Raw genomic sequence first — 24652 nt, forward strand, 5'->3', positions numbered from 1 at the left:
TTTATCCCATGTACAACTCGGCCTATATGTTGGACAGTACAAATTACATTGATGTTTGTCACTTCGTTTCTCTGAGAAAATTCTCAAATGTATTAATTAAAATCTTCGATATTTCTATTAAATAGAATCAGTATCGTATAATTAAGAGGTGCTAACAGGAATCTCTTTTCATTATGGAGCATCGTTACCACATTACTAAGTTGCAATTATTTGTTTTACACGAATAATTGAAAAGCAGAACTATCAAAACATTACAATCTGAGGGTAGAAACCCTAGACTGAGGCAGGTATGCTTTCACTTATTAATGGTGAGGTAGCCTAAATAAACACAAGCAATTGTAGGCAATCAGTCGCGCAATTGGAAAACAAGCTCAAAACACATACTCCGGCATATAAATGTTTTCTTTTATTTCAACTATGAAAATAATGTACAATAAATATTTTGAAATTTACTATTAAAGAATTTCAATAAATAAACTATTTCTAAAACTCATAAAGAGGGACAACACCCTTTTAGTATGAATGTTCTTCCTGAGAGTTCAACGATTGAGTTTAGGCTACACTGATCTTCTGCCGCACTCCTGTGTGGTCCATAAATCAATCCAAATAAAATAAGACAAATTCAAACCAACTAAATACCTGACATCTGCACAGTGCAATCCCGATGGAATTACAATTCAATGAAATGCTTACATGTTTCAGAAAATGGAAATATTCGTTCCCATATCACATTATAAGCCGTTCATATCTAGATCATAACCCGACATAACGTTTGTTAATTTTCCAGTCATACCATGATGTAGCCTAATCTCCATAATAATCACTGAGCACATTTCAACTAAAGTAAATTACTTTGTTAGAACTGCAAATGTTGTAAATCTATAGTACAAAGGGTGCTCGTGAACAGATCAAAGTCTTCTTCGCTAAAATCTACTGGACTGTCGAGCGAGCTTTGTAGGCTAGGCGACAACGCGTCAGAAATCTGTAGGCAGGAGTCGGTAGAAAAGAAATTCAAATCCGGGAGGGAGTCGGCATCCTGTGACTCTGAAAACGAATTATCAGGGCCAGATGCACAGCCATCGTCTATTGTAGGAAGGTTATCTACAGTGGGCGTTGGATACGGGGGCGATATCGCAGTTTTGTCCGGAGCTGATGTACGCTTCTGGATGGTTGGTTGTGTCTTCGAGGGGGTGGGGTGGTTATTGACGCTGCTGTTGGGATAAGACAAAGTCTCGTTTTCCGAGAGGGTAGAGCCCGACGTGTCCAAAAGTTGGCTCGAAAAAGGAGAAGCTGCATCACCTCCTTCCATGAGTTCAAGCCCGCTAGAGTCCCCTTCCTGGCCCTCCTTATGATGCGTCGTCTGTCGCTTGTGCTTCATCCTCCGATTCTGGAACCACACTTTAACCTGTCGTTCGGTTAAATCCAGCAATGCTGCTATTTCAACTCGGCGAGGTCGGCAAAGATATTTATTGAAATGAAATTCTTTCTCTAGCTCCAGAAGCTGCGTATTTGTGTAGGCTGTCCTAAGTCGTCGAGAGCTGCCTCCATTGTCCAAACCATTCTGTGCCTCTGAAATGAAATAATCACAAAAGGCAATAAGATAATTAGAACGAGGAAGCGTGAAATAAATCACACAAAACACGAGTAAAGGCCACCCATGCTTTCCCTCACAAGAACACATAAATCATACTCTGAGAATCTATCTAGTCAAAATTCATATTATAAATTAGAAATAAACATGTTTTTTTCTTGACTTATGTAAATCCGTTATGACATTTCCGAGATAGCGTACTGCATACATCCATTCTATCTGTTAAATGTTTTGTTTTGTCTCACTGTTTTCACATTAGCTTATATCCTAATTTATTAAATGAAATGTAATAAATGAATTTATCAGTGAGATGCAATTGCCACTCAACAGAATTAAATTTGCAAATTGTTTTGTAGTCAAAAGCGTTGTCTATAACTAGATAATAAGTTTCTGTTTAGTAACATGCATGAGCTCACATCATTTTTCAAAGGTATACATTCTGTAAATCATAACCAATTTTATACACCAATGTCACGTGTTTATTTTATGTATTTACAAGGATTTGCAACGCCAAATTAAATTAGCCTACTTAACATTGACACCATTATATGTTGTTGTATAGCCTGTGTTTTAAGACCAATCTGTTTCATTAGGATAAAACAGTTACAATAAGTGCAACGCATCTACAGCTAACAATCCCTCGGTCTATTCGCTATGGAGAATAAATAAAATAGTTGCGGTAGTATAAAAAAGCCAAAGTGCACTGCACTTGCACATTTTTAGCATCAAAAGCAAATCCTCTGATCCGTCTGTGGTATAGATCTGTATTGCTTTGCGTAATCTTGAGAAATTTCCCATAAAATTGCACAAGTACAAAAACCTGAAAAATCATAATCTGAAGGCAACATGTATTTACTACCGACCTGTCGGAGACTCCAGTCCCGAAACTGCTAAGCTGGAGGAAGCAGAGGTGGGGGAGGAGACGATGGTTACATTTGCCGGTTGCTGGCTCTTCTTTGAGGATTTCTTCTCTTTCATCCATGGGAACTCGGGTGCCGGCGGGCCGTTGTTCGCCGCCGGAGCTGGGCCCTGCTGTGCCGCCGTCCGGAGCAGGAGGCCATTTGAAACTCGTTTTTGGCTTCTCGGTCGCGCCTGGCTGCTAGAACAGGGATTCAGGCTGGGGATGGTGTGCTCAAAAGGAGGAGGAATTAATGTCGAGTCCTTGATTGATGAAGTTTGAAATGACTCCAGGACAGCGGGAAAAGACGTCAGGCACTCTGCGAGGGAAGGCTGACTGTTTATAAACCCAATCTCCCTCTCAAATTCAAAATTCATCGCTTCTCCTGACCAGAAAGCAAGTGTGGTATCAAAACAATATATAAAAAAGATAAAACGCCCGCTACTGTGTATTTGCAGGCTTTAATAATTGTGTATAATAGTGATATTACTGGCGTATGGGGACCTTGGTCTTGTAAACTGAAGACTAGGGCGAAATTGCATCCAATTCCTCGTCACATGATCAAAATTGGCCAATGGTAATTCTTGGCCTGGTGAAAAAGGCATGCATTATTTTCTCAAATTGATCTAAAACACTGGATATTGAATTTTTCTTACCGCTGGTAAGGAGGTAGGCTAATCTTTCCAATTAAAAAGGCTTTCGGTGACCATGTGTCTCTAAACACAGTATCGTGTGGGAGGCTGTGTGTGGTTCTTCATTCCAAACAACGGGGGTTCGCTTGCTGTTTTTCGACACCGTGTTGTAATTTAGCACCCAGGGTGATTGTAAAGAGCACATACACAATATGGCAAACAGGGCATTTATGAAGGCAGGTCATTAATCTTAAAAGTTCTGACAAGACGAACATACATTCTAACCATTGAGAACTTTCTTCTACTGTCTGAGTGCCATTCCCTTAAAGCAAGAAGTTGAGATCTGTCTACAAAAATGTGAGCTGTGGTTTCATGTCAGAAAACGTTTCTTACGAGTCTTTGAAGTGCTTTATTTTTATCTCCATGACGGCATCCGACACTGGACAGTGTATGAAGACTCATAGTGTAAGTGTTCTAGATCAGTTTTTTTTAAATAGTTTCCTCACATTTAATCCGGGTACGAACATTTATTGAGTAAATGAGGATACATTCGATTTGTCATTTAAAGAATAATTTCGCTAGTGATCTTCCACTAGGCCTTAAACTGCACCACGTTTGCTTTAAGTAACGAAAGCGGGCTCGTGTGCAGCAGAGACTGCCATAGGTTCGTTGAAAGGTCCTGTTCACATGGAATCCCTATTTCCCGATGTACGGATGTGCACGTTTTATTTCCTACATCATAATCTAATATCTAGAGTGGATTTTTCTTAATCGGCTTTGAATGAGAGTATTTTTAATAAATATTGCTAGTTACTACAAGGTTTGAAAATAATTAGCAAAGGAAGATATTTTTAGGTACCAAGTGGTGAAATAATAGCAGTGATCAATCTTTTTCTCGGCAAACCGCTTGACAGCAAAAGCTGCAACCACCCTCAAGAATGTATCCCCTCTACTCCTGGTCATAACAAAGGAAGCGCTCTCTTGCCTCATGGAGCTACAGATGTGTTTCTTCTCAACTGATTTGTTCTTTTAGACAAGATGTATAACAATGCATAGCTTAATTTGTAAAAAAAAAAAAAAGAATATATATATATATATATATATATATAGAGAGAGAGAGAGAGAGAGAGAGAGAGAGATGAAGATCGTAAATATAAAAAGATTATTTTATTATTTGTGCTTAGTGGCGATAAATTTGTGTACTTTAAAACTCGTGCCCCACATAAATCTTTTGTTTTGATTTACCGAGAAAGGCGAAAATGTGTGTGGGTGTTCGTAGTCTTTAAATTTAAGTAGCCTACAGCATCCTCCAGGCAGCTATTCGCAGGAGCCGGAAAACACGAGGGACTCTGTGACTTAACTTGTGAAATCATCATCCTCTTCTATTCTAAAGCGTGCAAGCTATTTCGTGTATGTATGTATGTATGTATGTATGTATGTAGGCGATGTGTATATTTGTTCTTTTCACGTTGTCAACGATGAGCATGATTAATTATGTAGCCTACCTTTAACTTAAAAATGCAATGCTGTATATCAACGGGCATTAAAAGCAAAATGTTAGGCCAACCAGTTGTTAAGGACATTTCTTTGTGATCAATTATCTTTTTTTTTAATTTTTTTTTTTTAGCGGTTTACTGTTGGGCTACCTAAAGGGAAACCGACTAATGTAACTCAAATCCATAGCTTTTGTCGTAATCACGGGTATATTCTGCTATAATTTAATATCGATGTAATTATAATATCGTTTTTGGTAGTTTTAGAAAATAATAATTCGCATTTTAAAAATCCACTATCCATTTCGAAAATAGGAAGCGTTGTAATGAATCTAAAATTATTCCAGGAAAACGACTCCTTGATGATCTATTTTCGAGAGGCTAATTATTGAGTGGGCTACATGCAAAGAATAATGTATGTGATGGATTATGCTTGAAGTAGGTGAATTAAAAATTATATATATATATATATATATACACACACATGTATAATGGTCACACCACACACCATTTTAGTGTTCCCTATAGTTTGTCATTTAAACGATACTGATGCGGTGTCATTTACCATAGCATAGGCCTACATTAAGGGATATTGTGCAGATAAATGCAGTGATAATTTTATTGGAAACCTATACCTGCTAAAATGTCCTAAATAGTATTTACAACAATACCAATATTAAAAATATGTTTTAAACGAAGATGTCAGATTTTATTCACTAATAGCATTCTTTCTGACACATGTAACATTGTGCGCCTATATTACAACTTTTGAATTAAAAGCGTTAAAATATTCTGTTCTTTCTTAACAAATCTGTATCAAATCCATGTTTTCTTTGTTTTCCTGGCAGGCCTGGAGCTTGCGGTGGCCTCCGACCACGTGACCCATATACGTCTGTAAAGAGTCACTCAAGTCCCTGGATCTTTCTTGACTTAAGATATTGCCAGTAGGGGAAACAAAGCTCATGCTCACATGAAAAAAGTTCCGCGTGTATGTTTACTGCGCGATGTAGAAAACCAGTATATATGTGGTTGTGAGTTTTTGACAATGTTGCTATGGGCTTTTCTTGTGAAAACATCAATGTGTGACAGTTTATAGGGGCATGTGAAAAGACATGGCTACGTCTTTGACGCTCAGAAAATAAGATGAAACTGAATACCAGTATTTTTATTAAAGAATTGTTCAACAGACAACTCTTAGCAAGGAAAAAAGTAACTACGAAGAACAAAGATTCTCAAAAAGGGGTTTACCTAATTCTCGACTATGCAGTAACAGTCAGTCTGATCCCATCCTCATGCCTCCCATGTAACTCAATACATTATTTATGTACAAGGGCAACATAAAACTACTAATATCTAGAATACAATAACTAAATTAAATTTGATTACAATGACAAGAACACGTCTTTTATAACAGGTAAATACTAAAAAAGTACATTTTGATATAAATACATAATATTGGGGAAGATAAATAATACCAAAAAAGAAAAAAATATTGGCTATAACAAATAAATATATATATGCATATATATATATATATGTATTTATGGATGAATGTTCAATTGAACACGCATACAGGAAGCCGCCCAGGATTGAGCTGATTGGAGGTCTTCCGTTTCAAAATATTTGAACCCATTAAAATGTAAACTCTTAAGTGCAACAATGATGTCCAGAGGAAAAAAAACATTAGTGAATTTCTATACCTTGTCACTTCAGCTTAATTTCTCGGACATACATTTTGTTCAAATATACCCTGTTTTCACGTCAAGTCCAGAAAAGAGAAGATACGGGCTTTAACATTAATATTGCCATGTGAACAGATCGAAATAAGGAGCTTCAAAGCAGGGGGCAGTGGGGTGACGGCTAATCCAAGTTTTCAGGTTTTACACATTGTGCTTAAGACAAAAATATTTTACGAATACTTCCCAATTTTTATACGTTATTGTTTTGCGCATATACCAATCCCACTGTCTAAGTTGGGAAGGAAAGGCGCTCTGAAATGCAAGAACACGTGCCATCTCACCATTCGTATGGTTGCTGAAATGAGTTAAATTATCAAGTGACAGTTAGGTTAGTTAAGGTGATGGGTTTAAGTAAAGAGGTACTATGAACAAGGAAGGTAAAATACAATAATCCAGTGGTTGTCTTGTGGCAAGATGAATGTTTTTCACATTATATCGTAGTATTCTGGGCTATTTTCAGTATGAATATTCTCTGACGTTGTTGCACATGCTGTGAATTTATGCAGAGGCTAAATTCAATGTATTCTATTTTCAAATAATCTTAGAATGGATGGACAACACAAAGGTAAATTCTACACTATACGCACGTTTTCCAGTCGTAAATTAAGGGTGGACTTTCGTAAGAAATTAAGAAAAGTTAATGTAAATAAGGATGTCACGCTTGTAACAATCGTACTGCAGCATCAAAATATACATTTTAAAAAGCGACAAGAAACCACTGGATTATTTTTTTAGTCCCATTGCAGCGCCCCATGTATTAGTTTCATTTAATTTCCAAACCTGCTACAGATGTGTTAATTTGGGCGCTTCCTGGATTCTACCCTGAGTAGGATGGTGCACTGACAGATCTGTGTATGTCGGGTGAGGGTCACATGGTCCGTGATGTTGGCTGGTTGGCATCTGTGCAGCACCATTGTAGTCCATGCTATTAGACTGGTGGTGTGGCAGGTGATTAAGGCCGTACAGAGACGGACCCGAAGTGGGCATGGAATCCACATAGTTCCCTCCAACATATACAGGGCTACTTTGGATATTGGGAGTTCCATAGCTACCACCATTACCCTGTAGACCATGAGGGTCATATTCTGGTGCCGTGTTGGCATACTTCTGTTGCGCGGGGCAGGTTTTCATGGGGTTTGAGTAGGCTGTTGACATGGAATAGGCGTTTTGATGAGGCTTATTAAAAGATGGCGGAGATGGGGCGTCATAGTTTCCAGTCATTGGATGCATGGAGTTCATAAAACCAGCTGATGACTGCATCGGAAGGGGAGGACTTCCAGTGGGTGAGGGTCCACCCGAGGGGGAACCCATTCCCTTTAACTTTTGATCTTTTTTGTACTTCATTCTCCGGTTCTGGAACCAAATTTTGATCTGTCGTTCACTTAGGTTGAGCAAGTTGGCCATCTCCACGCGTCGAGGCCTGCACAGGTAACGATTGAAGTGGAACTCCTTCTCTAGCTCCACCAGCTGCGCACTCGTGTATGCTGTTCGCGCTCTTTTGGATGCCGCAGAACCCGGGGGGCTTTTCTCGCCGCTGCAGCTCTCCGCTGGGTGAAAATGAAATAAAGCATAATTACTACATTCAGAAATTGAATGCACCGTTTCTTAATAAACCAGAGAAGGCATAGAACCTTAACCCCTTTATATTAGTCTTCACCATTTCATAGCTTTGGCATTTATTAAGAGAACTGAGCTCCGACACTGACCCGGTATATGTAAATTGCATCAAGCCCATTGCCAGAGCTGTACATAAGCACACTTAGAGTCATCGTATCAACATTAATTGATTTTAATGAGTACAATCAAGCCTTCATAACAGACTTTGTAATCTGTATGCTATCTTACATAACTAGTTTATTAGTCTTGTTAAATACGCACACTTGACGTTCAGTCAAAATCAAAAGATTTTGCGTTTCTAGTTTTCTTTCCGCATATGTACGCAAAATTTGAAAATGTCTCTAATGCATAAATTTAATTAAAATGTGTTATCGAAACATTGGAGATATCAGACTGTGTGTGACTATTCGGACAAAACGACAAAATATTGGACAATTCTAAGTCGAATGGCACGTTCATAAACAGTTCACCATCCTAGTCTCCCGTCATATTAATTGAGTTAGACCTCCCTACTTTTCCTACAGTTGGATGCAAGAGCAAATTAATACATTTTAGTGGGCGTCAGTTATTTTGAAATAATTCGCAACAGTGTCTATGCTCGTTGTGGTTGCATAAAAAGAAATGGTCAGTCCAGTTATTATCGTGTATGTGTGTTTTGGTATTGAGATTGCAGATGTGTAATGTTCTTAATATTCTCAAATAGAAATTTTACAGTTATTTTATTTTAGAAAGAGCTTTAGGAGATTGTGGGTTAAAAATAAATAAATAAAAAACACTGGGGGAGCACACACCATTAGCTGTGCTTGTGCTTGGCGAGCTGTTTTTCTGTTTCGAGTTCTGCCTTGATTCTTTCATCCACGGAAATATCTGTTTGGTGAGAGTAGGGTTAGGGGGAAGACTGGACGTCTTGGTGGAAGCTGTTTTCACTGTGCCGCCGCCGCCGCTGCTGCTCGAATGTTGCGCTGAATTGCTGTTAGTACTGTTTGAGGGATTCTGGGGAGGAGAAACTGGGGGGGCTTGGTGGTGTTCAGGCGGCAGACTGGTGCGCATACAGCTCCCATTGAGCTCCTTCGTTTTTGCGGATTGCTGCTGGGTGCCGTTTCCAACGGACTGTAGTGAACACGCGGACCTCTGGTAGTCGTTCTCCAGGTGTGCGGAAGACTGGTAGGCCGGTTGTGGTACATCATAGCCAAACCCGTTGGTGCCTTGGTATGAGTAACCTCCAAAAAGCGTAGAGTTGTCGTAATAGGTCGTTTTCTGCATTTCCGAAAATAGTTTCACCGGCTACCAGGGTCCTGACGACCTTCTGGAAGAACATTGGCACCAGAGGTCACGTGACTCTTTCCAACGGCCTCTTGGACGCTGACCTGAAAGGTTATAAGAATCACATAATAAGAGGCGCAGCCATAAATCCATCTTAGCTACTGAAAAGCCCAATGACATGAATAGCGCTTTCTAAAAACTCAACGTGCAGATGCTGTCAGAACACGCAGCCCTGAATCCACCCCCACCTCTCTCTCTCTCTCTCTCTCTCTCTCTCTCACACACACACACACACACACACACACACACTCACTGCTATGGCCGATATCTTATTATTCAACTATTAAATAATTTTGCATTACATTGTATTATTGACTTATATCATCGTGTGATATCGTACACCGCTTGCTTGTATTGCTCTTTCTTTTGTGCAGTAATAATTTCACGTTTTCAAACAATGTTATGTAATGATAAACATAAGATTTTGCATTTAATTCCCGACGAGCGTTTATTGTGGCTTCTAATTGTACTATGGGTGATAGGTTAATGTACTCAAGGTCGCTCACGTTATCTACATATTTTTAAAAGAGAAAAAGCACATAAACGCCAGGTATTATACATTAACATTTATTATGAGACATTGTCCTAAATTTAAAGAATGTTACACATATATAGGCTATATATTTACAGACAGTTATGGGCCGCAGAATAATACTAATATACAGATGTTGTTATTGTTAGTTACTTATATCCCTACATTCGAACAAAAATACGTTCAACACAAAGATATAATACAAAGCATACCAAACAATAAAGCTTCAACGGAGATAATAACGAACAGTTATAGCAAGGCAGTTATAATAGGGCTAAATACTCCAGGATTCTTGAGCTGCATCAAAGAGGGAATACTTTGTGGGGGTAGTGAGCCATTTCTCCGGTTACAGAACAGTGTTTTTGGGAAACATTACAAACCAGAAAATACAGCACTTTAGCCACGGCTCCCTGTGTTCGGAACTTTACTTCTAGGTTTCGTTTAAGAAGTACGGAATAATGGAGCACGTCTAAAATGCGTCCGTGCGATTTGATGCATGAGGGTCATTCGGCCAAAGAAGCTACCCTTCAGAAGATAGAGGTTTCCTCGCTAGGTGGTGGGCCGGGTGTTTTGGAGGCCAGGGTACAAGACACCTCTAAACCATGCCCATGCACATGGGATGTCTGAATACACACACAAGCTGGGTGCGAACATGATGTTTTAAATTGGCACTATGGTCCTATGGGATAGATAAGTCTAAACAGCTGCGACTCCCTGCTTCACACGGAAAGGGAGCATTATAGCTAAAACTATATAATAAATAAAAAAACATTTTTCTCAAATTTTCTACCGTCTCTTCTTACAATTATTAGTATTGGTCCTCTGTCTGTGATGTACCCCATGAAAATGTTTAGTATTTGGTCTACGGAGAATCATGCATGACAACAACAAAATAAAGAGATAGAGAATTGTTTTAATGAATTTAAACATTTAAAGAATTGTGCCGTGGCTTTGTTCTGTACAACGTGTTCACTGTCGTTTATCTACTATTACCGTTTTTGATAACTTGTCAAATAGCTTAATGTAGGCCTACCAAATGTGTCGAAATACAAATATTCTTGCGGCGCATTCTTGCTAATGAATGAAACGTTAAAACTACGAAGTATTTCAATGCATCAACACTCAATAAATCATTTAAAGAAGGTCACGTTAACGAAACGACATAACTCCAGGATCCCTGGTAAGTCAAACATACTTCATAGTGAAGGAAAAATTTAAGGCCGTCTTGTAAATGTGTATAACCAGGTCTGAACACATCTTCTCATGAGACTAAATCAATATTGAGAGACCAAAAAAAAAAAAACAGCAATACATTATGCCATAGCAAGTTACTGAATGAATATATTATTTAATTGGCCCAGTCAAAAAACACAAACCAAGGAAATTGCTAAGTATTGTACGTCAGGAAAATAAAAATTATTAACCATTACGGTGCACATTAAAGTTAATTTTATGTATCTCTTTAAAAGGAACCTACAGATTTTGAGTATAAACTCACAACGCGTCACAAATGTCGCTCATTTATCTTTCCTGTAGGCGGTCGGAATCCTAATTATTTACTCCAAGGAATTGTTTGAAAAAAATCGCAGCAGGGATAATACATATTAAATTATATCATGTAGCAATTAACCAGGCACAGGCTTCCTTGGCCTGCTTGTTACTGTAACACAATAACAAACTTCCCTGGCTTTTAAAACAGATCTAGAGCTAACATAACCCGAAGGCAACAACTCCGTCAACAACAGCTCATGCACTTAATGTCATGTAAACAACAACATTATAGGTGTATGTGCTGATGTTGACCGAGTTGCTTAGTTTCTATTTAAACGAAGAACCGTACATCATTTAAGTACGAAAACAAGTTAGGCTACATTGCTGAAGAATTGCATAGGTTGAATCGCTAGGCTAAATAAGCATAATGAAAATTATTAATTTAGTATGGCGTGTTCACTAAATGAAGCATGCTAAAGACACACGTATGTGTATCTAATTTCAACCATGTACTGACAAATTAAAAATGTTACGTACAAAAAGTAAAACGGGAAGTAACAGCCTGCTGGACAAAAAATCATTTTGATAATATATACAGAGAAAGCTCCAGTTCAAACCCATATGAACGTGCATCTTGGTAAATATAAAGCGAGCCAAAACTTCAAAATATTCCAAAAAACGATTACCAGAGTTTCTCTGCAGATAAATTCAGAATGAAAATCTGTCGGATAAAAAGTCAAAGAAAAAAGAAAGGAGTAGCGCAGTGGAAGGAAGCTTAAAGCATTGTGAACTCTTCTTGAACCGCGATTGGAGTCATATGGTCATAAATCACTGGGACATATTCTCCGCCATTCACAAACTGATAGCCTATTTCAGTCCAGCTTACCTTAGCCTCTGACGAGGAAAGCACGGGTAGGCATAATATTGTTTCTCATCCAGCTTCAATAAGCAATAGTTCTCCGCTCTTTTAAAATTCGTGAAGAATATAAGAACGGCCGCCTTGAGCCAAGATCCGGATATTCCCTTATAGATTCCCTCCGTTTGTAAAGGCGAGATGTTGTAGCATCAAAGATCTGAGGAAAGCTCGGGGCTGCGAATGGACAGGCAGTAAGATTCTGGCTGCCCTGTCGACTGGTACGCCCTGCTTGCTGATAACAATAGCCTCAGATTTTTCCCCCCTTCTTTCATGGCGTAAATCTTAACAACATAATCCGCTTCAGCTCTTCGTGAAATTTCCCCAATTTTATTTCAGTTTTTTCCTTTTCCGATGGCTTTCTATTATGATGTCAATACAAGGCCTTTGCGTTATGTTAAAATGACGGGGCTGTTTGAAGCGCCGGGCAGGAGTGTTAATCCCCATCAAACACAGCGTCACTAGTGAAAAATTATGCTAATTGCAGACGTGGTGGACAGAGGCCTACGATGGTGACGGCAAGCCAGTGCCTTTTGATTCACGTGTTTCACGGTTAGGTGTCAATCTATGCTAATATTGTTTTGTAGAGGGAGGCAAAGCCTGAAGTTTCCCTCTCCAGTGTGCAATGCATTACTGATAGCGTATTTCCCCCTCACGGCTCGTGGCAAAAATAACGCAATATCTGTATTGTTAACCCCCCCCCCCCCCCGACACACACACACAACTCCTTTGAAAATTAATGCGCGGATAAAGAAATAAAAGTTTGAAGAAAAGACAATAAGCGGGCTGCTAAAACTTGGGAGGGGTGTAAAAACACGGGACAAAAAGAGAAATAAACTGAAGTATTTAACAGCTAGGGATATTTCAGTGGCAAAGACGCCTTAAAAACTTGGAAAAAGCGACTGCATATTAAAAATGGGGTTTATCGTGCGTGGAATCCTGACACCCAAGGGACAGGGACGGTACATCAACATTTCATAACAGACAAGGAAATTAAGGCATGCAAGGAACGAAGGAAATGGAAGGAAAACATAGGTGTTTCAAGATTTTTTCCTCTCCACTGCTTATCCCGAGCTCTCTCGCCCTCTCTCTCTCTTTATTATTCAGGACACTACCCCTGTCGTTTATGGCTACGCAAGATTTATGACTTTACTGCACATAGCAGCTGTAAACAGCAACTTTAAAAAGATGCATTTCGTGTTGGGTACTTGAATAGAAAGGATCTCCAACGGCGTAGGAGGAGGACAGGAGAGAAAAATGTAGGTGTTTGCAGATTTTTTCTTTACAGCATTGTGCGTGATTTTGCAACAGTGGCTTTAGTGTAGCAAAAGAAAAAACGCACTAATCACAAAATACATAATAGCTTTATTTCCAAGGAAAATATAGTATTTGAGGGAACCGTCGGCAAACCTAAAAATGTGGGCTAATGGCAAGAGCTGTGTCATTGCCACACATTGGATTTGGATGAAAGAAGCACATTGCTGTTTCTTACTGGAAGACTAAAGAAGGGGATTTCAGCCTATCGTCCAAATTGATTTTGGTGTCAGGACTTGGTTTTTATGTTTTTGTTTTGGGTCTGTCGGGAAAAGAAATTGAGAAGAACCTCTTTCAGGGTGGAATATGAAACAGACTAATAATGTGCTACCTCACTCCAGGGTTCGGATAATACAACGTCAGGTTCTTTAAACAAAAGAACTGTTTTTCTTAACTGTACAGGTGCTTGTGGATATTGCTGTATACTTACATTTAAAAATACATTGGTTATTTGAGTTCGTGGAGGTGGTGGTATTTGTGTGTGTGTGTGTGTGTGTGTGTGTGTGAGAGAGAGAGAAAGAGAGAGAGTGCGTATCTGCGTGCCTATATGTACTGAAAGCACATGTACTGCTGCAAATATAGACCTAATGTGTACTGTGATCTTTTAGACGAAGTAGTTTATTTTACAGATCAAATTTGAACATCAATTACAATTTAACAACAGAAAAAACAATCAGCTAGACACTTAGGAAGATTATAACTGTTCCTTTTCTGCATGCACGCAGGAAAAGGAAAGACTCTTGAAAATAGTTAAGAGGTCAGCTGCAAATTAATAGAAGTTTGCTATGGGACCTATGTCCATTTGCTGATACTTGAAATAGATAGAGTAACATCCCAGTCATATTATAAACCACGGAGTTGGTTATATGTTTTGTTCCACGGGCACATGTATAAGTGATGTCAATATGTGTTACATAAAAACAAGCGATTTAATTATGATTATAATCACACAATCTAAGTTCCCATATATTTGCATTATATTTTGCAATTATTTTCCACAAAATTAAAAAAAAAAAAAAAAAAAAAAATCACTTACCGCTATTTTGTCCTGTTTCACCGAAATATTTTATACAAGAGTAAGGCGTCTTGATGGGATGACGGGACTAGAAAGAAAAAAGAGGAAATTTGCTATCAACGGGGTGGCTGAAATTTCAAAGTATAGTGCACACAAGCTAAGCTGAAAATCGAAAAACAAATACTGCGAGAGTCTTAAGTAACTGACGCCGTTAACCTAAATTATTCACAGAAATTTTAATAATGAAGGTCATCAAGTTGAAAGTTATTTTACTTTGTCACCGCACTTCCAGTGTGTCGATTATAGAATATAGCCACGTATTGTCATTTAAACATTTTGCCATTGAATTACATTTTTTTACAAATGTTGTTAAATTACTATTTTCTTTATCTGTATGAAAAATATTTATTTAAATGCCATTGATAATAAAAATAAGCTTGTTTTTTATTTATTAATCTTGTTTTCTATAAAGTGTTGATCATGATGTATGCAAGTGTTTGTGGAATATTTGAGAAATTATCATTTCAGGAAATATTAATTACTGCTGTCTCCAGCTTCACTGGTCATTATACCTTTTAAAAAGTATAATTATTAGTGCACTCATATTGACAATAAATATTTGATTGAACAGTACCGTAATTTCAGGACGCGATCAAAAGGAAAACATAACATGTGTTCGATATGTTTCTTATGTTGATGTTATAATAAAAAAAGACATCAGATATTCCACTAGTATTACCACTAATAATAATAATAATAATAATAATAATAATAATAATAATAATACACCAAAACGGACCCATGCATATTTTAGAACGATTAGGAGAAGAGTGTTCTATAAGTTTTGAATTGCTGCCATCTGACAGTTATTTAAGATATATAACATGTGAGAACGATTAAGAATAAAATCAAATGGACGTAGTAGTTTGCAGTGTGGTTCAAATTAAAGTAAAATAAAACGTTCAACACACTCGCTAGTCCGATTCCTGACAGCTACCCAAACACATAAATCAAACGGAGGATTCCCTGACCTCCCTGGCTTTGCGGCCTATAGCGCTATAAAGTTATTTATTGCCTCCACACACTCACACACTGATTTGGCTCGCCTCCATCCACATCGACCACAGTTTATTGCCGGTAGGTTTCATTCTTGAGCCCCTCATCTGATTGTCTGCACCGATTGCAAGCAAAAGACTTGAAGCTGAACGGGATTAAATAAGTTACCTATAAAGTGAGGCTATACTACATCCCTGAGCTTGCAACGGTAAAGAACAAAGGGAGGGGCAGCTTTATGCAGAGGAGCTGATCAGTGAGTTTTACACGAAAAGAAACCACCGATTTCAGACATTTAAAAGCAACCAATATGAATTGGGTGGCAAATAAAACTAAAATGATGCATCATTTACATCAACGATGCATCAATGATGTACACATCATTTTAGAAACGTCGAAATAATAGGCTATATAAAACAAGAGGTTCGTTCGTTTTACAAGGGTTACAACAACAGGCTCATACCTAATGCACATATCCCAAAATTGTGAAAGGGATACGAGTAATATAATTTCTTGGTTAAGCATTTCGTTTTCATCCAAAATAATCAACCATATATCAAGCAACCAAAATAAACAAATCAACGATGGTTTTTAATTTGAAAAGCTCCAAACTTTATTGTAAAGTTCTCCGTTATCTCTCAGCTTCAGACATAGATCTCACACATATTCTATGCAGCCATACACAACAAATATCGTCTCATTGTTTCGCCGAATATTCTCAAAAACACTCATCTTAAAAAAACTGGGAATACAATTTAAGTAGGTTAATAAGCAGGGAAGGTATGCGATGTGGCTGTGTTTTCATTTGACAGATTGGTTTTCTGTTTTCCGAATGACCTTTGTGTTGAAGAGTAATAACTCACCAGATTAATGATCAATCAACGAAAGTATTTTTTCATTCGCTCCATATATATTGTATTTATCTGAATTCATCCCGGCCCTGTTTTCCCAGGCGTTCAAATAAATCGCAAAGGATCTTCTTTAGTCAGCGGTGTAAGAAACCCCGACCTCATCCCATTTGTTGTGTTATTACCAGCCAGTTGTTAATAGCGGAGTTTGTGACTGGGCGAAACACAGCCGCGAGACGACAAGGCCCTTTCCATCCAAATGCCAAAATAATGCACGAATAATGCGCTCACGTGACCCACATACGTCAGCCTTCGCTCATTTTAAAGCCAATTCTGAAATGAAGCACTTTCCTCATGAGATGAGTTCTCAAAAAAAGGGAAAAAGTTTCTAGGTTTTCTGAACATGTTCGCTCTCTCGCCATTTTTCCTTTTTCCTTCAGGCACCACCCAAAATGCCTAATTTTCTATAGTTGCTGCTAATCCCTTCGAAGGTATGCTTCTATCAGGCTTCATCGCTGAATTCCACTGGGTTAAATCGAAACAAGATCAAAGGAGTGGTATCCTGACGGAACGGGAGGGCAAATACAACATTTGTTTCTGAATGCAAAGTCTGGTTATGTCTTTTCAATCTAATTTTGCGGATGACGAGCTTCAACACTACGGGAGTTCTGGGGAAGAGAAGGAGAGATGCGCGGTCTCTGACTACAAGTCTGCAGTGATAACGCGGGTTCAGCTGTTCTCCCTGAAGAATATGGAGCACGGGGCTGGTTTACACCCACGCAAACTGTTCTTCAACTAAAGATCGCTCTGGATTACAATAAAACTCGCCACTTGGGCATAACCGCTGCCATGCGTATGACTAAACCTGCAATTTGGATATCGTCACAAGTATCAAAATTATAATTTCATATTCCCAAAATTGCCGCGGTAAATATGACCAGAATTATGAATATTACTCACAAAAGTACGAGTAGCTATATGCTGGTAAACGAGAAAAATGCACTGGGCTGTAATAGGTCACAGTGGCACTGAATTTTTTTGAACAAATAGCACGGTGGTTGCATTAGCGGGTGACCACCTGCTCCCTGGCGGTCCTGGTATTTTAAATAGATTGGAAGTGAGGTAGAGAAATCAGAGGAATCTTGCTTTCTCAGATTGTTTTTCTTGGATCAATTCACCATCGGTACAGTGCAGGGCTTTGATCTCTCATGCTCATGTCTTAGACTTCCTTCTTCAGGCACTTAGAGAGTAGAGTTAATTTTTAATTAGAGCAGGTCCAGAGAGCTAATTTTTAACAGCGATACACAGCAAAAAGGCCAACCAAAGCAGAAGAACATTGTTTCAAATTGCCCTCTGATCCGGGGGCCTCAAAATGCCAACTTCACAAAATATAATAAGGTAAAGCCTATTAAAGTAGACAAAACATTAAATTCATACACCCTAATTGTTAGATTCACAGGCGGAACCTAAATGGAAAACAGATGGAGGGACAGAGAATAAAAATACCAATAATCTGGAGCCGTTACATAAACTGACACGATGTTTTTTATATGTCAGTGAACAACATTGACTCAGTTAAGGGTGGACTTTATATTAACGGTTACGTGCAAAATCTTCCATATGAAATTAATAAATGCATCTACACCTGTTATAACTGTTTATGAAATAGTTATAATGATGGCCATGATATAAATATAGCCTACACATTATTGGGAATTAGCCACACATGATAATACACATATATCATCAACTGGCACATGTAAAAGACTGTTAGTTATTTTATTGGCAACGATTTATTACAAGATAAATGTAACTGTATCTACTTAGGGCCTTGTGAGTAATTTTGAATTCTACAACGTACAAAACGTACAAACCACTAGCCTATTATCATTTTTCTGGGGTCAACAGAAATAGAGTTTTATTTAAAATAAAAATCGCATTTTTGCGAATAGAGGATGAATGAGCAAATAAACAAACCCAGAAGAACAGTAAAATCTTAAAAATCTTTAAAATTATGGATAATGAGAGGGTGGAAATTTAGACAGTATGTAAATTTGTGAGAAGCACCGATTGCTAAGAACACTTTAAGATAACTGCCCAGGAAGCTTGCGGCCTGGGTGATCTGATGCAGTGTAATATGTAATTACATCTTCCTAGCCCACGTCTGGATGATAAATCTCCGTCTCACAAAATCACCTCAAAGTCCAATTTTCCACATTTATAAACGTTATCAGTCTTTCGTTGGGCTCAAAAAGTGTAGGCTATATATGATGGATCTTAAATAATAGGTACATGATGTATTCTGATAGTAAAGAATTTCGAACAAGTTGTACTGTAAATCAACCGAGAAACAAGTCAAGCATATACGGTAATAACAGCAATATCCTAGCTCTTAATATGTATATTTTCGATTCTGTTTTCTGACGTCAAACTGGTAGGCTATATATTATAAGTAACTTGAATGCGTGTGAAAGGCGCGATCAATTCATTTCAGAGCGACAATAAATGCTTCCTTGAGGTTCCTCTAATGTTCTTTTAAGTTGTGTGTGGGCGCTTTCGCAACTATTTTGGCCTACTCTGTACAAATGCTTGTTCATTATAATGCTAGTTTGGCTGCTATGAAATTAAATTGTAGGAAGCGAAGAGAAAACAATCACCTCTGAAGTAATAAATCATCCCTACCTATATATTTATTTTGACACCTAACCTTCAAGACCCGTTCATATGTAGTTTGTGTCTCAAAAGTGCTAACCCCTTCATATTTCGACCGCCCTTTTCTAAATTCTTAGAGACTCTCTGAAGATGAACCAAAGTCTGTGTTCTGAATATAAAGATACGAACAAGCAAAGAGGTAAAGAAGGGGTGACCGGGAAACACATGAGCGGCCCGCCCTTTAGCCTCCTGGTTACATATTTGAAGGCATCTGTCTTAATCTGTAAGAAGACAAAAAATGTACTTGCTCGTCCAAAGGATGGCTTCTTCATAGGTCAAAAAATGAGTAATTAATTAGACCTAGCCTATGTTTCATAGTGCTGGAACGCATACAGATAATTTCGTAATAGACTCCTCCGAGTCGACATGCCTTACCTGCCTTCATGAAAAAAAGATTGCCCGTGGCGTTTGGATCATCTGCTACGAGCCAGCAGTGTATATATTTATGTTTTTGTTATTGTGGATTGTGGTATTGACGAAATTTCCCGCTCCGTCTGCCAAAGCTTCTACTGAATAGATTGTGTGATTTTAGCGGTATAGAGTGTTCGTCATGATCGGGTAAATTGGCATTGTTTGGTCTAGTTTCCACAGGGCTCAAGCGGGACGGATTGCACACAGGCGCACAAATGCGAGCACACGTTAAAAAAAAGTCCCACTTCCGAACACCATGGGTTGGCTGCTGCAGGAAACTGTTCTGATTTCAGCTCTCAGAAAGTCAAGGATTTCAGCTGTCCAGGATGCCTCTCTTCCCTATTCTCGCTATCGATTTGCATGGAAAAGAGTGCTGCAGAGTGGATTATAGAACGCCGGGGACATGCAATCTGGGAGAAAGAAGGTATTTCTGTCCAGTATGGTGTACTGGGCGTGGAGTCCACACTAGCCATATGGCGATTACAACCTGCGGACATTAACAGGGTGAAAAAGTTCTGCTTCATTCCGATAGTTGATAGATAGATTTTTTGAATCGTATTCATATTTAGTGAAATTGAATGCACATCTGAGGAGAGAAGGCCTCTGCATCGTGTCAACATTGTAGTTGCGTGTAAAATTAAATGTAAACGTGCGTGTGTAGTGACATTTGTCCGTGCAACTGTCACAAAGAAAAGGTGTAACTGTAAGACTACTTTTGTTCCCAGTTTAGGATATGCTTTATCCCAGTAAATTTCCACTCGGGAACTTACTCTGCTTCTGTTGAAACAAAATCTTATTTTTTTGTTTGCAGCTTCTGTTTTAGTAGTATTCTGATTTATTTCCTGAACACCCTTATAAATGAGAGCAGGAATTGATAGCCTATTGATTCATTCCAAACAGATTATTATTCCGGTGTTAAGAACCAGGAAGACGTGGAAAACCTTCTTACTCCTATACTCTTAAACGACTATTCTACTAATACTAATACTACTGATAATAATAATAATAATAATAATAATAATAATAAGAAGAAGAAGAAGAAGAAGAAGTAGAAGAAGAAGAAGAAGAAGACAATAATAACACAATGTGAGCATTGCAGATATTAAAATGAATTTCTTTCTTGTTTGTACGGCAGGAGACACACAAATATGTGTGTGTGTGCCGTTTCCTTGACTTTTATTTGTGTTTAAAATGTTTCTTATTGTTGTCTATACACTTTGAACGATCGAGTGTGAAACGTAATGGGAATAAAGTATTTTAATGTCGTTAAATAATTGCATGTTCTGTATTTAACTGTCTCTTGAATAAATCAAGTTTTTCTTCTGGACGGAATCGGAATAGCTGTATTCTGCAGACTAATCGATTCATGAATTAATACTATTCGACAAGAGAATTTTCTCGTGTTGTAATCGGGGCCAACTACGACGGTTTGTCGTTACCCTTGACTGTTAAAATCTAACTGCGATGTAGAAGTAACATGAACGCGATATCACTACCCTATACAAAAAGAAAACCACTTAAAACTTACATGCATACAGTTTTGCCTGGGAAATGTGCCAGTGGATTTACTTCATATCGTTGAAGCAATTTTCACTGTTTTTGTAGACAACGGGATCTGTCAACGGCGCCGATTTAAAAAGCAGGATTTTACACTAAAATTATTGGGACGACAGGCGAAAAAGCAGAACTCAGACCCATGTTTCCACGTGAACCCAACAAAACGAAATATTGGTGTCCTCCCCTTGCCTCTTGTATATTGATTCTTTTGTCAGTGACAACAAACGTACGCAAAAGCTAAACACATAAATGCAGGCACCCACACGCACACACGTACATGCATACAAATATACATAGACTAAAAACAGGCTAATACGTACGATAAGGTGATCTAATGTGATGTAATTTCTGCATGTAGTCGTTCATGAGCAAGGTATTGTACTGGAGCTTTCAGAAAATAACCGATGCTCCCAGGGAAAGCATGGTCATCCACCAACAATACTCAGTAGCTAAAGTATCGGCGTTATTCCAATCCTCTCAATTTAGAATCCCCCTTCGTTTTCCTTGGGTCGCAATAAGATAATGGAAATAAAATAAATAAAAGAATTAATGCATTTTATGACGATGATGATGATGATGATGATGATTATTATTATTATTATTATTATTATTATTATTATTTCACTCCATATTAGTGGACTTTTTCATAAACTGCAAACTGTAGGCTTATGACTATGCTGTATGCGCCAAACTGGAATAAAATTTGGCACCTCAATGAAATCCATTTCCTCCCTTCACTCTAAATCCCCTGAAACGAGCTCGGATATTGTTTTTGACACAGCGCCCGGTAGTGCTGAGCAGTATTAGAATATAGGCTACATTTTGAATGTTTCGCCCCTTGCTGCTGCGCCCATTAATATTTGATGTGAGTCGAGGAGTTATTCTAATTTTGTTACATAAAGGTTCATACTAGCGAGGCAAAGGGGAAGAGAGGCGACTAAGTGAAATATTGGAACTTCGATTTTAGAATTCAATGCTCCATTGACAATAGCAGCTTCAGCTTTTTGTTTGTATTGACAGACGCTGTACGATCATTATACAGAGTAAAATGTTCTGTGTTCAATCAACTCTTACACTGTACATATGGTCCCTCTTGGACTTAAATGTACTCTGTTGGAGTTAAATTAACACTGGAGATTTTATTGCGCAGTTGGTTCTTGCACATATAGCCTACTAATTTTTCGTCAAATCAATCAATAACTACTACATTCAACGATACACAAAACATAACTGTATAAGCTAATCATGTTATCTTACATTTTACACAAAAACATAAGATAAAACATTTAAGAGAAGAGAGGCATCTTTGTCTCTATAAAGAACAAACATAGCATTTAAGTGTCTGGTTAACAATTGAATCATCACATACATTAGTCTCGTCAATATGAATAATAGTTTTCTTCGAAACTTAGGGAGCTAAATGATGATGATGATGATGATATTATTATTATTATTATTATTATTATTATTATTACTGCACTTCTTTCACTAACGGCTATCCAGACCGAAAATAAAAACAAAAGAATATGGAATGAACGTCTCGGTTCCCTCCTTAATGCCGAAAAGATATTCTTATCTTTTTTAATTAGACGACATTCTTTTTCATCACTGCCTACAGGAAAAGTTTTTAATTGTTGCCTTAACAAGAATCCCATTTGTTTTTTGATTTTTGTCCCATAAATCAAAATCGCAAAAGTAGTTTCTAAGACATTTGTGAATGCAGCTCTGTCAGCTACGGAATAAAAATATTTGATTTTGACTGCCTTCAATCTGGTTTACAATTGAGGCGTGCGCACAAAGCCCTCATTTTACAAAGTTTGTATTCCAATGTATCTTTTCCCCGACGAGAAACCGATAAAAAACCCCACTGCAACCAAAGCCAGAACGGTTCGTAGTCTATAGGACCTCATACGATTTTCAGATTAGAACCCGCTCTTTTACGAGATTTATATGCCAACGAGGCGTTCCCGTTTTGCTAAATTTAAACAAATCTTTCCCTAATTGGTAATCTCATATGCTGTAACTCAAGACCTCGAGCTACTGAGTCTTCATATTAGTCGCTGATCCATTACTGTAAATAGTCCACAACAATCAACTTGAGAGCCAGCTGACTACAGGGGAAAGAATTGGTGAAGAGCGAGGATCAAGGAATCTCTTCCTCATTCCACTGTATCATCACTTGCGGATCATTTTCTGTGAGAAATGATTTATCGCGGACACGGCCATAAACAACACAACTCTCTCACAAACACACAATGGCAGCCGCGCTACTACTGACATACATATCGCTATTCGCTATAAATCAAGGCGACTAGCTGGTGAAGAGAGAGAGAATGAGAGAGAGAGAGCGTGAGAGAGAGAGAACAAGAGAGAGCGAGAGAGAGAGAGAGATGAGTGAGAGGGGATCAGTGAGAAAAAATGTGTTACTTTTAAAATATATTGTTATCAGTGGAGCGCAATATGGTCGGATGGTGCATTCAAGCCCGAAAATAAACAATGAAAAAACAAGCGAATGAATGCAACACAAAAGCACACACAGAAGGTAAAGCAATGGTAAGACGATTGTTTTGACATATTTACCGCAATTTAGAACAAACAGCAAATAATTCATTTGAACACAATACGCAGCAGGCTCTTGCATATAGCAGCATCGCCCCTATTCGCTGTACTTACAATGTCCTCACGGCGAGACTCTCCCCTCCAAATTTGTTTTATTGCAGCTTCTGTCTCTTGCTCTCTTTTTCCACCGCTATAGGCTTGTTTTTAAAAGGACAGTTGAATTTCACGTCAGACACAAGGAGACCATGTCTGCGATTTTCCTGACGAATACATATCTATTCTGCAACCTCTGCATTAATTATTTAATGAATCACGTGACCGATAGGGGGATGGGGGTCTTCTCCCTACACGCTCACGGGACCACTCTGACCGAACAACGGGCTCCTTGCTTTCACCACAATCAAAATAAATAAATAAATAAATGAGTCAAAAACTCGTATCATAACTGTCGTCAGTTTTTTCTTGACAATAATATTTTTTAATGTCCAGAAAAGAATTACTTATGGTAAGTCACTGCGAAACGAATAAATACAGAATATGAAGAGGATAGTTTTTGTAATACACTTCATTTTGATTCTGCTGGTTTTCTCTTTTCTCACTTTCCCAAACAGTCAACATCGTTTTCGTCTCTCTTTCTTGCATGTTACTAATAAAAGTATTTATGGAGTTTTCAGGGGTTTATGTCGGATGATTTTTTCTCTTTTCTAAACACGATTTCATTTTTCTTCAGTTGGATAGCCTATTAGAAAGTAAGTCCGATACGACTGTTTCATACATTTGTGTCTAGTTGAAAAATACAGATACTTTTAAAATGTATTATTACTATACTTTTATAGCCATAGATTTTCAATAATTGTTACAACCATTCATGTTGTGCTGTGACGATGATGATAGTGGTAGTGGTGGTGCCTACTACTATTATTATTATTATTATTATTATTATTATTATTATTA

At 38.0% G+C, this 24652-nt stretch overlaps 2 protein-coding genes across 7 annotated transcripts in view; both read right to left on the reverse strand.

Annotated features, from left to right (window-relative positions):
* Positions 1 to 302: 302 nt before the first annotated feature.
* Positions 303 to 4124, reverse strand: LOC118220138 (homeobox protein Hox-B2a-like). The gene is made up of 2 exons (XM_035403794.1): positions 2455 to 4124; positions 303 to 1569 (listed from the first exon to the last, which is right to left on the reverse strand). The coding sequence occupies exons 1-2, from the start codon at positions 2864 to 2866 to the stop codon at positions 857 to 859; spliced, it is 1125 nt and encodes a 374-aa protein (XP_035259685.1). The 5' UTR covers positions 2867 to 4124; the 3' UTR covers positions 303 to 856.
* Positions 4125 to 5763: 1639 nt separating this feature from the next.
* LOC118220135 (homeobox protein Hox-B3a-like) overlaps positions 5764 to 24652 on the reverse strand; it is a 22648-nt gene continuing 3759 nt past the window's right edge. The window contains exons 1-4 of one of the 6 annotated variants that reach the window (XM_035403784.1): positions 23813 to 24425; positions 14580 to 14646; positions 8762 to 9337; positions 5764 to 7900 (exon numbers count right to left, since the gene is read on the reverse strand). In XM_035403784.1, coding sequence (XP_035259675.1) covers positions 7137 to 7900; positions 8762 to 9233 — 1236 coding nt within the window. In that variant the 5' untranslated portion in view covers positions 9234 to 9337; positions 14580 to 14646; positions 23813 to 24425 and the 3' untranslated portion in view covers positions 5764 to 7136. Of the gene's footprint in view, positions 7901 to 8761; positions 9338 to 12202; positions 12891 to 14579; positions 14647 to 16474; positions 17611 to 23812; positions 24426 to 24652 lie in introns of those variants that run through there. The other 5 variants (XM_035403787.1, XM_035403786.1, XM_035403790.1 and 2 more) reach the window with 5 other exon arrangements.

This window comes from Anguilla anguilla, chromosome 2, assembly GCF_013347855.1.
Source record: "Anguilla anguilla isolate fAngAng1 chromosome 2, fAngAng1.pri, whole genome shotgun sequence".
Taxonomy (NCBI): Eukaryota; Metazoa; Chordata; class Actinopteri; order Anguilliformes; family Anguillidae; genus Anguilla; species Anguilla anguilla.

What these genes read in the sequence shown, in the direction of transcription:
- LOC118220138 (XM_035403794.1), bottom strand. Translation starts at nt 2,866, where the DNA reads ATGAATTTTGAATTTGAGAGGGAGATTGGGTTTATAAACAGTCAGCCT. An exon ending in GGGACTGGAGTCTCCGACAG is followed by an intron (nt 1,570 to 2,454) that starts GTCGGTAGTAAA and finishes ATTTCATTTCAG; the next exon opens with AGGCACAGAATGGTTTGGAC.